The 16,507-nt window shown below is 35.5% G+C and overlaps 1 protein-coding gene across 1 annotated transcript in view; it reads left to right on the forward strand.

The window, feature by feature from the left end:
- LOC142349160 (uncharacterized) overlaps positions 1-16,507 on the forward strand; it is a 73,657-nt gene that overhangs the window by 23,047 nt on the left and 34,103 nt on the right. Inside the window, exons 10-18 of the mRNA XM_075400575.1 lie at positions 103-223; positions 645-752; positions 3,648-3,863; positions 6,494-6,736; positions 7,047-7,262; positions 9,525-9,717; positions 10,489-10,677; positions 11,169-11,361; positions 11,719-11,837. Coding sequence (XP_075256690.1) covers positions 103-223; positions 645-752; positions 3,648-3,863; positions 6,494-6,736; positions 7,047-7,262; positions 9,525-9,717; positions 10,489-10,677; positions 11,169-11,361; positions 11,719-11,837 — 1,598 coding nt within the window. The remainder of the gene's footprint in view (positions 1-102; positions 224-644; positions 753-3,647; positions 3,864-6,493; positions 6,737-7,046; positions 7,263-9,524; positions 9,718-10,488; positions 10,678-11,168; positions 11,362-11,718; positions 11,838-16,507) is intronic.

The raw sequence follows: 16,507 nt of genomic DNA on the forward strand, positions 1-16,507 counted from the left end.
GTGACATCATTTGAGATCAATTTGTTTATCATTTGCCGGTTATTTTTAATCGTTTTAGTTAACATAGTGATAATCACTTCTTTTTTCTTCATTCGATTGTAGGTGGATAGCGACAGAGTGGAGTGAGTGTTCGAACAGTTGTGGGGACGGAGTGAGGGCTAGAAATGTCTACTGTGAACAAGAGTCACCCAACATGTTTGACGCAATCTCTCAAAACATAATCGTACGACCCTTTGAAATATTTTTAGCTTCAACAGTTGATCTCTGCGAAAAAAATGTTAATATTACTGACGTTTATATTATGACATTTGAGATAAAACCTTATAGTGGAATATTGTGGATAATTTTAAAGATGATATTCACAAAAAGACGAAGGCTGAAAAATGAAAGCTTTGAGTTCAAGTTCTATTTTCGTCAATTTCACATCAGGTGATTTTTTTTTATTTTGGTTGTTGGAAAAATCGCATTGGATCAACTAGGCCATAATTATGAAATATAATTGCACTTGATAAACAATTTTCAACATAGTCCGTGATAACACACGTTCCTGATGTCACCTATGAACATTGCCCAAGATATAAATTGAAAGACTTTGAATGAATCAATTAATTAATTAAATTAAAAATGGGTCTTAATTTTTCTAGGTTCCTGACGAAGAGTGTGTTCTTGCGGAGGGTCCTAAGCCCCAATCAAGAGAACTGTGCTCAGGTGTCAACTGTCCTGCTTCTTGGAAAGTCACTCCATGGTCTAAAGTAAGAATTATCTACCCGAAATGAGGACCCATTGGGAAATAGTTGCAGTGAATTTAGCCCTGAAATTATTCAAAAATTGAGATGAAGAGCTGTGATTTTTTTGCATCGTGTTCAAGGCACATATTGAAATTCTAGCTCAGATTGACAGACTTAACCTTGCTTGATTAGGCGATTAACACCGTTTACACATTGACCATGATAATCTTTTTGGTGGACTTAAATTTGGGAGACTTCGTTTGAGAGCAATTAATAATAAACGCACATCAGTTGAACTGATGAGCATATATGATTAATTGCTCTCAAACAAAGTTTGTAGCATTCATTTGGGTGTCCCGTTGGTCTTTTTCATGCCATTTTGGCTTGAATGATTCTCTTCTGACAATTTGACTTTGTTTCTATAAAATTGGATAAACTGGTAAACGACGACATTATGATCAAACATGAACAAAATGAACAGTAGCCATGTACTTAAAATTCATCAAAACAAGCTCCAATGAAATCTGAAACTGGATGCATGAAAATTGAACATATTACTTTGAATAGACTTTTTTAAGGCCAGTTGAACTACTAATAATGAGTGACACTTTTATTCAATCAGCTCATTTTTAGACAGGTTAGCACCCTAGACATTACTTATTCTATTTTGGAAATAATGTCGCTCCAAACTTTGATCAGATTCTGAGAACAATTTTTGCAACGTATGTAACGGCTGCTCTCCTATCAAAGTCAAGGAAAACTTTACACCGCCCAGTTCGTTTCAGCGGTTTCAAATCTGTCCGGATATTGTGTTTTTGCAGTTAACTTTTGTGAACTTTATTATCCGCTATACTGTAGAATGCCGTTGCATTACTTGTTGTTCTACTTTTCTCAATAACTAATTGCTCAGCTTTGCTGTATAACAATTTGTTTTTCTCAGAATAACAAAATAATTCAAATTGAAATTATCAAATTTTTGTTGAGTTTTTGTTAATAACTCAAATTATAAATCGAAATTTCAAATTATCTCGAAGTACAGTCTTTAGTAATAGACCCGATAACTAACTGGAACAAAAATAATTAGATTAAACAAGTAACAAAAAAGGGGGAACGCAAAGAAGATTTATCTTAATTTCCAATTATTCGCTTTAATAACTATTGTCTAGTCTTCGATTGGCCTCAATAACACCAATACTGAAAATAAGCTAAGCTTCGTTAAAACCAGTAAGAACAACTGACTATGTGCTTTGCACAAAGTTTCTCTCAATTAGGAACTTTGTTCCTTCAGAAAGAAAGTTTTGAGAATATCAAAGTTAATTCTCTTTTCAACAAGTCAAAGTTATGTTAAAAGTTCACAATCACTATTATGAAATACTCAAACAAGACACGATAACAAGTAATTTACCGCTTAGGAAAGTCTGCTTCAATACGCACTGTATGTCAGTTTAATGTAACCAAAATTGCAAATTTTAACTGATTTTTGGTAGTTTTTCAAGCTCTATTTATAAGCTGTACAAGTCAAAAATGCATCTCTGATTGGTTGTAGAACACTATGTCGTAACATCCTCTGAACACACTGAGTTTGCGGTTCGGATATCCTATACGGTGCCCCGCATTCTCTGAATTGATATGAAAATAGCAAAAATCTTCGAATCTCGCTTACCAAGTTGGACATCTCTTGCTCCGTTTGAGCTAAATTTGTGTGATTGTGAAAACTTGAATACGTAGCAATTAGCAATATAAGCGTAATTCGAGTTTGAGTTTCAGTATAGCTTCATGTATGACGGTTGCGTACTAATAATAGTTGCTAAATATAAAGGTTGAACAGAATGAACAAACCCGTATGGCTTCTGTAGAATGTAGTATTAAATTTTGCTCTTCATGCTATTCTAGCTTTAATGCTTGAAATAACCTTGAAGCGCCATTCAATTTGGTTAATGAGTTAGCAAGCTCAGCCACAATAACGTAAATCCACTACACTAATCCTCTCGCATCCCTTTTAAACTGAGATAGAAGATATAGGTAAGTTACAGAAGCTACAATGTAAACTTGATGATCTCTAGTAATGATATTCCATATTTCCATTTTACAGATTTTCCATAATCCATATTTCAGATTAAAATCATAATTGTCTGAAAATGTCATTTTTTTCTCTTTTTTGTTCAGCTATGATCAAGTTTTTTTTGCTTTAAACGTTTGAAGTAGAAAAGATGTGAATATTTTTGGTTTTTAGGCACCCCAGACAAGCTCCGACTCTTATCTTGCAAGATTCCTGCAAACGACGCTTATTTTGAAAGATGCAAGATCCGGACGGCTATCTTGCAAGATCTTGCAAGATAGTCGTCGAAAAATGTTAAACAAAAAAAGTTATTTTAAAGACCGAATAACTCAAAGATCATTTTCTCTTAAAAGTTCAGTTCATCGAAGGGAGCTCCCGGTTCAAAAGAGAAACTTTCATATTACTTTTTCCTTCAATAACGTATTTGAAGAATTCATTTCCAGAAAAATTGTTTGATGATTGTTTCAATGGTTCATTCTGTACAAACCAAATGTTAATATGTTGGTAAGCACTAAAAGGGTCATTAAACAGCCTACAGTATCTTTCAGCTTATGGTATAAAATGTTTTATTTAATATTTTGTCTCTTAAATGAGACTTTTCCCTGTCTATATAAGCTCTTCTAGCATTATTTGAAGGCCCTTTTTAGACCTAATAACTCGTGCATCTATTTTCCCCGTCAGTCAATCGAGAACAATTCTTGGAATATTAGTTGTCTATGTCTCTGTTTTACTGTTTCTTCAATCAGAAGGAACTCTTTGAACAAAAATAGCTTTTTTCGAAAAACCGGCGCGAATAAATTATAAATACACTTCTTGACAACTGGATGAAAAAAATTAAGAAGGAACTGTTTGTAATCTAGTGTGGCACCGATTGTTTCCAAACGCGAGAGTTGCAGTGTGTTCAAAATGGTCAGCTGGTCGATAACAGTATGTGCGGAGGAGAAAACGATTTGGTGCCGGAGTTATTCCAGAAATGTGCGGGTTGTGAGCCGGCCATTGAGGAAGAGACCAGGGAAGCAGAGGCAAAAGCACAGGAAAAGAGGACTGTCAAATGGATGGTCAACGAATGGACACAGGTTGGAGACGTTTAAACTTTCAAAACTACTCTTCAAAATAAGTAGCAAAGTTTCCAGAAATTGCCCACCTCTAATTAACATCTAACTCATATTTAGTTTTTTTTGGATCTCTCCCCCCTCCCAGTAAGCGAGGCACCCCCCATTTGTATATGTTTAAACATTATGTATGCATTTGAGTTATTACGTATGTATACGTATGAATAGGCATTTAGAAAATACTAATAGAGCGGAGGTATGAAAATATTATGTGTATAGCAATAAGTCACAGCATATAATGTACCCAGTGATTCTGGAATATTTATCGTGGAAGATCTGATAAGATGCTGATCAAAAATCTTTATCGTGTAAGATCTTATCTGGTCTTACACGATAAAAATTCTGCCCTACGTGAAGTTTAATCGTGTAATCAGATCTTATGAGATAATAATTCAATTTTGCTGAATTGTTATCTTATGAGATCTGATAAGTATCTTATCAGATTTTATAAGATGATAATTAAACTGTGTCGAATTCCTATCTTACGACATCTGTTAAGTATCTTATCAGATCTTACACGATAAAAGTTTACGTATGGTTGAACTTTCATCGTGTAAGATCTGATAAGGCATGATTTAAATATAACCGCATAACGTAGTCAAATTCCTATGAAAGTAGAAAATAATCGGTCAACTAACCAATTTTGAAACAAAAAAAGTTTGTTGATTCTATTTTGACGGCAGTTTTGTTCTGAGTCTTAACTAGGTACTAGGGCTAAACTTAGCAGTCTAAGATAGTTTGGTCTTTGAAGAAAAATTTACAGCCTAGTTTGATAATTACTGCCTCAGAAAAAGCCCCTAACACTCGAATAATCCATTTCACAAAATCTAATAAGTCTCAAAAGACAATATAAGATTCTCTGTTGCTCTGACACTTAAGTGTTGCATGCTGTAGCTTTTGGCTACTGCCTGAAAGCAACCCAGAATGTCTTCAATATGAAGAACATGTCATACTTAAGAATTTTTTATCGTAAAAGATCGAATAAAAATCTTATCAAAATGATGAGTTAAAGATTTTGGAATGTTTATCTTAAAAAAGATCTTAGAAGATTCTTATAAGATCTTACACGATAAACTTTTTTCAGAATTTATATCGTGTAAGATCTTATAAATCAGAATTTTTATCTTGTAAGATCTGACACAAGTGAACTTTTATCGTGTAAGATCTTACCAGACCTGATAAATTTTTTTTATCGTGTAAGACCTGATTAATTGTCTCACGAAGTCTTAGTCAGGCGACGCATAATATTATAAGTATATATCAGACATTTTTGTAAGAAACTTGTTAGATCTTACACGATAAAAATTCTCAAATGTCGGGGGAGGCATCAACCAAAAACTTTTTCTTGTTGCATTTTTAATGATTACGAGCTTTGTAAAGGGGTCTACTACTATAGTTTTATCGAAAATTGTTACAAATATGGTTGTTGATGTATTATACCAGGAACGATATTATAAAAATAAATAACCTTTTCAGAAGGGAGGAAAACATTTATTCTGGGGGGGGGGGGGTGCCTTAATTTCGGCTATATAGGACTGGGGGGGGGGGGGGCGCTAGCGGAAAAGATCTGTTTTTTAGAAGTTGAATTTGTTAAATACAGCAAATTTTAATCTTCTGAATTTTTGGTAGATTAGAAATGTGCTGAAACTAAACATTTAATCCTCGGCCGACACTGTCGAAACAAATTAATACCACCGTATTAAACTCTGCGCGCCAATATCCGGGCAAAAACTGATCACAAAGCGGAGGTTGGTGGCATAGCTAATCAGCGCTGAATCAGTCCAAAGACATTCTGTCTTTTTTAGGACGGCCAGTACTCTGTTCGTGTCACAATTTACAAAGGCCAGTCCGATTTTTGAATAAAATTGACTTCATGAAAAATAATATGTTCATCTTAACTCTCGCCAACAAGGTTTGCTTTATATGCGATTCGAACTTCCACACGGGTACTTGTAACATTTAATTTGCGTTGCAGGTCGTAACCACTAAGCTAAATGGGCTTTGTGGAAATTGCCTACAAACTAGTTTAAGAATAAATAGTTTTTATACTACTATAGTAATTACCAGTGTTAAGCTACAAAAGTATTAGGTTATTCTGCTCAGATTTGGGGTACGTGTAATTTTCAGACTATACAAGATAAACTTAGCCTGGGCGAACTCTTTGACAGCGCTGAATTGCTCTGAGACTCAAGTCCGGGAAATTCTTTTCAAAATTTTATTCAAAAAGTTGAACTTAAATTCTTAAGTGAGTAATAATGCGTAATAAATAACCTATCGCGCATCACGATTTTGCACAAACAGTAGATGTGAAGAGATAGAAAAATATGTTGAACAATTATAACTTAATTGTCGTCAAATACTTTCAAAAGGCACAACATAAGCAGTCCAATTAAAATCATCTATGATCAGACAATCCAGACGAAAATCAGTCATGATCATCCGACATCTGATTAAATCAGCTGACAGGCTGACTTTGATTAAGTCCTTGGGCGTGTAATTTGTAATGGGAGGGCTGCACTTCACCCCCTCTCCCACCCCCTACCTTGTACGCTGATAATCCTCTATTCTTCTATCGCTGTATATTTATTTTACAGTGTTCAACTGAATGTGGCGAGGGCGTCCGGACCAGAGATGCCTGGTGCCAGGCTACAATCACCACAACAACTTTTGGTCACCGAAGTTCACCATCTGATGTGACGTCACCAGCGGATGTGACGTCAACATCTGAAATGACGTCACTGTCTGACTGTGTTGAGTTTGTGAAGCCTGCGACTCTGGACAGCTGTTACTCTAAGAAAGGATGCAAGGCTGTTTGGATGCCATCCGAATGGGATAAAGTACGCTTTTTAACCATTTTTGCATTTTCCATTTTTGTCGCCCAAACCCCACTTTCTAGCTTAGAGGGTGCACATTATTTGCAAACCCCAAGCGCACGTGCCATAATTTTACTTATTTACTGTGTAATGGCACGTGCTCTGTAACAAGAGCTCATGTAAATACTTTAAATCGCAAATACAATATATTGGGGCTATAAATTTGTGGAGTCTACAATGGAAAAGACGTCTCCAATTGTTTCAAGTGGGGTTCAAAAAATATATTAACGTTTGTTTGACACTAAGTGAGATTAAATATGACATTTTTTTCCAGTGTTCTGTGGTGTGTGGCTGGGGTATCCAAAAACGCAGTGTCAAGTGCGTGCTAGAAGGCAACAAGACCACACTGGAACCATCTTCCAAAGTGTCTGGATTCGAAGTATCTGCTTCTGAGATTAGCTCCCAGTGCAACAAACTGGCCAAGCCTTCATCACAGAAGAGCTGTTTTGTAAACTGTGACACTCACTGGACTTTTGGAAACTGGTCGAAGGTTAGGCTGACCAGATAACTTTTTTTCATTTTTCTGGCTCAGATCTTTCCGGCTTAGATCTTATAAATAATTTGCGCCCAAATTACAAAATTTAGTTATAAATTTTTTGGCATCATCATCATCAGTTAATCATTGATCGATCTGTCATAAAAACGACATCAGTAAACTTGCTTTTAAACCAGCGTCTGTTATCAGTGTTAGAACCAAGCTGATTTTGTCGAAAGTTCTCGCCTAACTCTCACTCGCTTTAACATCTGAAATAATTTTTGAGTCCGATCCTCGAACTCAAACTTGGTTTGAATGCATTCCTGAGAAATATCAAACTTTACCCAGCAAAGAGATAACAAAGAAAAGTCGTCGGTATTGTGCATTCCCATATAATGTTCAAATCCGTCAGTTGATAAACAATGTACATCAACTAAAACTGAAAAATTATCCTCTGTCAACTATTTCAATATTAACAAGCCCCTGCTGCATGTCACGAGTTGGTTAATCAGTAAGCGTATCAAAACGATAGTCTGTTTGAGTTGTAGTGGCCCATTTCCAACACATAGAGAAGGTTTAAAGAGTTTGAGATCTCAAAATCCCAGGCTGAGGTTCGCGCTCGAAATCGTGCTGATCAGACCGTCCCAGACCGAAAGTGCCTCTGACCAGACTCAACCGAGGTCCACAGTTTCTCTGCACTCGAAGTGCATCCTAATTTGTCTCTGATCAGATTCAAGCGCGCTCGACTGTTGCGCCCCAAATGCTCTCTGATTGAAAGGCTTCGAGCTCAGGATTATCGACTATCTTGAGTTTGAACCGTTTGTGATCAGACCCAATTGCGCTCGAACCATTTATGATCAGACCAAGTTAAGCTTGAAACCGTTTATGTTCGAACTCAAGCGCGCTCGAAACCCGTTCTGATCAGACTCAAGAGTACTCGAAATAGCCTGATCACAGAATGATTTTAATTATAAAAGAATTGCTCTTAATTTTGCTGTAATATATTCATTTCATAAAAACTGATGTTTGCAGTTATATACTCAACTATGGAAGCGCCAAATGTGAAAGGAGATAAAAGCCAGACTTTCAGAAAAAAATTATTATGTATACCGTTGGTGTATTTTTCTATTTTCAATGGATGATTTTATTAAGCTTTCTTGAACTTCGAAATATACGTCTTGGACTACATTTAAATAAAATTCTCTAAATGGGACAGGCATTTGCTATCAGTTGGACCCCTTGTTTCTGATCAGAGCCATTGGATTTTAGGTGAGTGTGTGATTGTAATGCTTCCTTATTGTTGCCTCCTTATAGAGCCAACATCTCTTAGTAAAAAAATAATAATAAATTGCACTCGAAATGGTCTCTGATCAGACCCACTTGTGTTCGAAATCGTTTCTGATCACACCCAGTTGCGCTCGAGATTTTTATGATCAGAACGGTTGCGCTCGAATCGTTTTGATCAGGCACAGTTGTGCTAGAAGCCGTTTATGATCAGACCCAATTGCGCTCGCTCCTTCGCTCGAAATTGCACTGCAATTCCGAGCGCAAAAAGGTCAGGTGTGCGCTGGAAATTGTCACATCAGAACAGTTTCAAACGCACGTGGAATGTTATTAGCTTCTATAGTATAAAAATAATACTCTCTTGGCTACAACCTTGTCATTTTACAATCTTCAATTTTGAACTGGATAAAACTTAAGGACAGTTTTGGAAATAAAATCAAGCAATTATGGTTAATGAAAAACAGCTGCTTATTTGCCTTCATAGACAAGAAACCACCGAAAAATACTTTGCCTGCTGACAGTTTTCATTTAAAATTTTAGCTTTACTTTCATAACAAAGGATTAACTTTTTCAAGAGCTCTCAAGTTTTGCTGGCACAATTTATGCAAGATTTTACAAGATAGCCTTCTGATCCTGACTGAGGTAGTTTCTCAGTTTTCTTCGGATTCTTGATATTGCCTTGTCCAACAGTTCCCTGAGACGAAAACACCTTAAAATACACTGAATCGGAACTATGTCGTTATTGTTGTGCAAAAACTTCAAGAATCAGAAAAAAATCAAAAGTGTTTCCGAAAAGTGAAAAAATACTTCATTAATTTTTTCGAGTCAACATTTTGATACCCATATCCAATTATCTGATTTATCTGTACAGACCGGGAGATAATTAAAGACTCAAAATTACTACTTTAATTTATTGAGGCATTTGAATTTCATCTGAACAACACTTACAGATGATTTGGGATCAAATCAAGCGAGAACGCCCTGATCTTTCAGTGCTCCTCTAAATGCATGGGTGCTGTTGGGTCCCAATGGAGAGAAGTGTGGTGTGAAATGGAGGACAGGACTCTTGTCAATGACAGACATTGTGACAAGGACATCAGACCACAGTCAAACCGGTCATGCACTGGAGCGGCAGGAATACCAGCTTGCGAATCCAAACAAGAAACCAAAGTGTCCACAACTCCTGGTATGTCTTAATCAATAATTATAATATTTTTTTAAAATATTTTGTTTATCTATATGGCACTTAAATTAAAGATAGTTTTACCATAATTATTTGTTTGGTTTCTAATTAGTCAAGGATTTTTTGTCCCAAAAGGTAACTTTTTTGGTCTAATAAAGGCAAGAAAAATTGGACCTGAAGACAGGGGGAATCTTGCTACCAGGTAAGGAACGCTCTGGTCATAAACGCACAAGAAATGGACACACCAGGATAGTGGGAACGTGGGAAAAATTGAATTGCGAAACAATTAGTTTAGCGAATAACAAATTTAGAGTTCAAGTTGTTGAATAAGGCGACAAGAGATCAAACTCTTATGAGAAAGAAATTGGATTAAAATCTAATATCATAGAAATCTCTTTAATCATTGCCCAGTATGAGGTCCCGGACGGAAACTACCTCTAATCAGAGTGTTGACTGAGTCTAATAAGAAGTCGATTCGGTCTCGAAGCTCAACCTGGGTGCCCATTTATCGGTAATCTCCAGCACACCCAGGTCAAATTCGAATGGTTAACTTCTAAGAACTGACAAATTTCGTGCAATTTCTTACAAAGCGACGCATAGCGTTGTAAGTTTTTCGTCCCATTGTTGTTCAAATCTTTTAAACAAGAATTGAACTAGGAAAGCACATCAGGGAATGAAGTAGGAATTCAAATCCAAACAGAAAAATAGAATGTTTTTTCAACAATAATTTGTTTAACTTGGAATGTTTTTTAAGCAATAAATTGTTTGATCCAGCCGAGTGTCAACTTCAACTAGACATTGGCTCGTGTAGTGAGAAGATTGTGCGATACCAGTTTGACAAGAAACAGAACAAGTGCGACCCTTTCTTTTACTCCGGCTGTGGTGGAAACAGGAACAACTTCCCATCCAGGGCTAAATGTGAATCCACATGTTTGATGGGAGGGAGCAATGTCATGATGAGTGGTAAAAATTATTCTACGTTTTTAGAACTTAATTTCAAACAGTTATAGCATGTTGAGTGCGCCATTTTTGTCATTTAAAATAGTTTTAGAGTTGAAAACCCTCGTCAAGGCGCTTCACTGAAAATTGATGGGAGAGGAGGAATTGAAAAGCCAACAAAAGAGCATCAGATGATCAAATTCTGTTTCGCAGCTTTTCCCTCCTACCTCTTACACCCCCCCCCCCTTGCTACCTCTTACACCATCGACCCTTCATAATTGATATTTTTGCACATTTTTAGTGATGAATTATGATGGTCTCGCCTCTTTTTAGCCGATTAAGACAAATTATCGCTTATAATTTGCGAGCATTACAATTTGTTCATACAGGCTTATATAAAAATGCAGCACGAAACAAAACATATAACTTTCTTTTTGATTTGTTTTGTTGCGGGGGTGGGGGGGGGGGGGTGTTCGAGCCAAATAGTTCATATGGCCCGGAATCTGCCTTTCCAGATGAACAGAGTTGCCAGTTCAGTCCCTTCGGATGCTGCCCAGACGGGGTGTCAATGTCCAGAGGTCCTGATTTCCAGGGTTGCCATTTGCCCTCTCCATCTCCATCGCCCTCAACTCCTCTAACGTGTGACCAGAGGCCCTATGGGTGTTGTCCGGATGGGGTTAAAGTAGCACACGGTCCAAATTATGATGGGTTAGTTACCATTACAATAGCAAAATTTTCCTTATCAGGGTCTTTAATCGGGCATTATGATCCGGGTCTTCAACCTTATAGCCCCCAATCTCCCCTGCAAATTACAGTCCGACCACCATTATGGTATGTTACTGGAATGGGTGTTTCTATTTGTTATATGACCCCTGAACTTGTTTGGGGCGTGTAATCGGAAAGACCCCGCAATCTTAATAACTTTTGAGCGCATCACAGATATGCCTAATGTTGCCACGTTTCGTAACGAATTTTTAATGAATCATTGACGATGATTGTTCGAAATGGATATCTAACTAAAGAATCACTTTTCAGTTTCGGGAATTATTACTGTCCTTTTTTCAGTTGTGGCCCTTTGTGTGCTTATACAATGTATGGTTGCTGTGAGGACAACAAATCACATGCTCATGGCCCCAACTTCGATGGATGTGAAGAAGCTATGAACACAGAGTACTCTTGGCAAGGTCACCAAATTTTATAATGCATTTTGCGCCAAATTAGAAATCTATCTCACGTTGAGGTTGTTTTGGCTCCCCAGTGCCGTTTATGAATCTTCGTTACAAATTTGGCATAATTATAGATCGCGATGTTATAAAACAAGAAGAATCGGTAAAGAGCGAGAACACATAAAGGTTGTTAGCCTTCTAAAGATGAGCAATGTATAAAATTTACAAACCTAAGAAAGGTTCACGCGATGAAATCAGCAATTTAAATCTGCAAGATGAAGACGCTTCTGTTAGATTGGCGACCTAAACATAGGCCTTTTGTTCCCAGAATAATTGATGAAACCTATATCAGTTTTGAAATAAATTGCAATAAATAGGGCTCTTCTTCAATTTGTTTCCCAGTATCAATCAATTACGCTCCTGAAATTTGCACATGTGACATATAATTAAAGATTTTTTAAATAAGAAGATTTTTTTGTTTTAAACCCAACTTGAAGGAAACAATTGTGTTGTTTTTCATTTGAAACAACTTTCCAAAATTTGATGTTCATTTTTTTTAGAAAATACTTAATTACTAAGTCAAGATACCGTCAGATTAAACTAAAACTGAACAAAATAACTTATACTTTACTAGAAAGGTATGGGACCATATCATGATAAGGCTCTGTTACAACTAGTACAATTAGACAAAAATGATTAAAAACAACAATGTTAATAAAGTCGGTTATATTTTTGAAAACAGTGAATTTCAAAGTAATAAAAACCATTGGAGATCGACTGAAAACATCCAAACGTTTTTGTGTCAGCGATGTCTATATAGTAGGGCACAAATTTTTATGCATCTTTCGTCAAACCTGAAAACTATCTCACGTTGATGATTTGAGGTTGTTTTGGCTCGCCAGTGACGATTATGGCCCTTCGTTACAAATTTGGCATATTTCCGACCCCTCATGAGGGGGGAGGAACTATATACTCAACTAGGTTTTTTTGTTCAGACAATTTTGGCCGATCGATATATTCATCGTAGAGAGTTGTGAGTGGTATCATTAAAAAACCCATCCAGCGTAAAATATGAAATTGGAAGATTTTTTTGAATTTCGTTTTTTCTAAAGCGATTTATCGTGGTTTAAATTTTTTTGAAAAGTAGACCGATTTGCATCATTTTTGTTCACATTTTCCGTAATTTGTATTTAATTTTGTTAAATATGTTAACATTGTTAACAATAGTGTTGTTTATTTGATTTTCAAAGACGAAAAAGCATTGATGACTATTTTGATTAAGTTCTTGGGGCTAAAAATTTGGGTAAATATTTCATAATTCAGCCTTTTCCATCAAAAATTGCACGAAATCAGCTTCGTTTGTCCACTTTGATTAAAGTTGCCGAAAGCACACTTTGCCGAAAGGATCTTTGTGATCCCCAAGGGGGCTATTCCCACTTCATTTTCCACAGGGAGTGCTCTGGGATTAACCTTTAGCCGTTTTTTGCTAACTTATATCGATGTTTATCAAAAACGCAGCATTCATTTTTGATTTTTTTGCTAACAAATTTATCTCTATCTAAAATATTCGAAACAATTAAGAGCTCCTAGTGAACGAACAGCAATAGCAAGGCTAATTGTGATCCAATCTTGGCCTTGTTTCACTGTTGATGGGTCCAAGTGTCTTACTAAGATTAGCTTCCGAAATAATGTATATAGTTTTTTAATCGAAAGCTTTTGGGCGTTTTGACTTTTAAAATTGTTTGTTTTTGACAAGGGCTTTTTGACAAGGGCTTTTTGAAACTTTCCACTATTTTTCTCTTAATTTGTTCAACTTTTAGCTTAGTGTCAACAAAGAAGGAGTGCTTCCCCCTACTGATTTCAATTTTGTTCAATTTTGCGGCTTTACGGGTTAAATTATGATTTTATAGCCTTCATACTACCAAATTTCAATAAAAGTTTTATTTAGGCATTTCATTTGCCAATTTTCAAGCCTTTTTCTCGTTTTTATCACAATGTGACATTAATGACAGTTCACATAACACATTACTGGCATGCAAATAAGACACAATTGAACAGATCATAATTTTAAAGGTACAAATTATGGTTTAGCTGCTTCGAAACCATTTTCTCGAATAATTAAATTGAGTTTTTTTTTACTTTTGACTTTAACTGTCGTTTTCACTTTGTCTTTTAGTCTTATGAAGTTTAATGTTGAATGACAGGTATCACTGGTTTTTTGGAGGACTAGATGATCCTATATTCTGGGTTGAGATCAATTGTTCAAAAAAACGTTTGATTTTTAGGCGTTTCATTTGCCAATTTTTCACGCCTTTTTCTCGTTTTTTCACAATGTGACATTAATGGCAGTTCACACAACACCTTACTGGAGTTCAAATAATGAAAATTGAACAGATCAAAATTTTTGAAGGTACAGATTATGGTTTAGCTGCTTCGACACCATTTTTTCGAAGAATTTGATTGAGTTTTTTTACTTTTGTCTTCAACTGTCAATTTCACTTTCTCTTTCAGTCTTATGAAATTTTCTGGCGAGTGGCAGGTATCACTGGTTATCTATGGAAGATTAGATGGGCCTATAATCTGGTTTGAGTAGATAGCCGAAAGCTTTAATGATTTGAGATCAATTGTTCAAAAAAAAACGTTTGATTTTTAGGCATTTCATTTGCCAGTTTTTCACGCCTTTTTCTCGTTTTTTCACAATGTGACATTAATGAAAGTTCACATAACACATTACCGGCATTCAAATAAGACACAATTGAACCTATCAAAATTTTTAAAGGTACAGATTATGGTTTAACTGCTTTGACACCATTTTCTCAAATAATTTAATTGAGTTTTTTTTTACTTTTGTCTATAACTGTCATTTTCACTTTGTCTTTTAGTCTTATAAAATTTACTGGTGAGTGACAGGTATCACTGGTTATCTATGCAAAATTAGATGGGTCTATATTCTGATTTCAGTAGATAGCTGAAAGCTTTCATGATTTGAGATCAATTGTTCAAAAAAACTTTTGATTTTTAGGCGTTTCATTTGCCAGTTTTTCACGCTTTTTTCTCGTTTTTTCACAATGCGACAATATTGACAGTTCACAAAACACTTTACTGGAGCTCAAATAATGCAAATTGAACAGATCAAAACTTTTAAAGGTACATATTATGGTTTAGCTGCTTGGACACCTTTTTCCCGAATAAATTAATTGTTTTTTTACTTTGGTCTTTAACTGTCGTTTTCACTTTGTCTTTTAGTCTTAAGAAATTTACAGGGGAAGAACAGGTATGACTGGTTATTTTTGGAAGATTAGATGAGCCTATATATTTTGCTGGTTTGCGTAGATAGCTGATGGCTTCCAAGAATGGAAAACAATTCTTCAAAAAAACACGTTCTGACTTCGCTTTTTTTTGTTCTTTTTGTGGTTTTTTTCCAAGTCTGGGTAATGAAAGATCACATATGTCATTTCTATACATGGGGTAGGTGCAAATGCACAAAATTGTCTCCTTCAAAAGAATTTGTTATGAAGTTACTGCCTTCGACACGGAATTTTTGCAAAAAAGTTAAATTTATTTTTGACTTTGTCTATATTTGACGTTCTTTTGTAAACATAAGACATATTCTGAATAATTAGAGATCTCAACGGTTTTGTGCGGACAAATTTCGTACCCAATTAATTATTTCGTTTTGTAGCTAATGACTTTCATGACTTTGAAAATAAATGTTTTCGAAAAACACAAAAGCAATTCTTAACTTTAGCATTTTTTCTCTTTTTTGTCGACGTTTTACCTGGACTCATTGATCAGAGGTCACATACCGCTTTATTGGCTTTCGAAGAAGGTGCAATCGAAAATATGTTGAGGGGTTGAAAATGGCTTTTTTAAAATTTTTCTATTGAACTTTTATTTGTTGTCTCTATTTGTTGTTTTTTTCGTAACCGCAAGGAAAATTTAATGAAGACACGTTCTAATGCCCTCCTTCGATATAGGCATTTCTTTTGAATTCTTATTTGTTGTCTCTATTTGTTGTTTTTTTTCGTAACCGCTGTTTCCGTTGTTTTTTTGAAAATAAATGTTTTCGAAAAACACAAAAGCATTTCTTAACTTTAGCATTTTTTTCTTTTTTTTCGTAACCGCTCCGCTTTGTTTGTAACCGCTTTTTCCGATGTTTTTTTTGAAAATAAATGTTTTCGAAAAACACAAAAGCATTTCTTAACTTTAGCATTTTTTGTCTTTTTTTGTCGACTTTTTACCTGGTATCCTTGATCAGAGGTCACATACCGCTTTATTGGCCTTCGAAGAAGGTGCAATCGAAAATATTTTGAGGGGTAGAAAGTGGCTTCGTTTTTTTTTCGTAACCGCAAGGAAAATTGAATAAAGACAGGTCTTAATGCCCTCCTCCGATATAGGTATTGATGATAATAAAAATCTTTGGATAATTTTAGTTGACATCTAATGGTTTTCCTTACTTTGAAATTAATTGCTTTTAAAAATATGAGCGAATTTTCAACCTTGCTGTTTTTTCTTTTTTTTGTCTAATGGTAACCGGGCCCTATCATGGTCTGATTCCATATCGTTTCTAGTAAAACACAAATTGCTTTGCTCAGGTTCAGTTCCATCATGCGGTATCTTGACTTTGTTATTGATTATTTTTTAAAAAAAAATTGGACATGAAGTTTTGGATGTATTTAAACTTTGTT

This window comes from Convolutriloba macropyga, chromosome 11 (genome assembly GCF_964194025.1).
Source record: "Convolutriloba macropyga chromosome 11, txConMacr16.3, whole genome shotgun sequence".
In the NCBI taxonomy this organism is placed as follows: Eukaryota; Metazoa; Xenacoelomorpha; order Acoela; family Convolutidae; genus Convolutriloba; species Convolutriloba macropyga.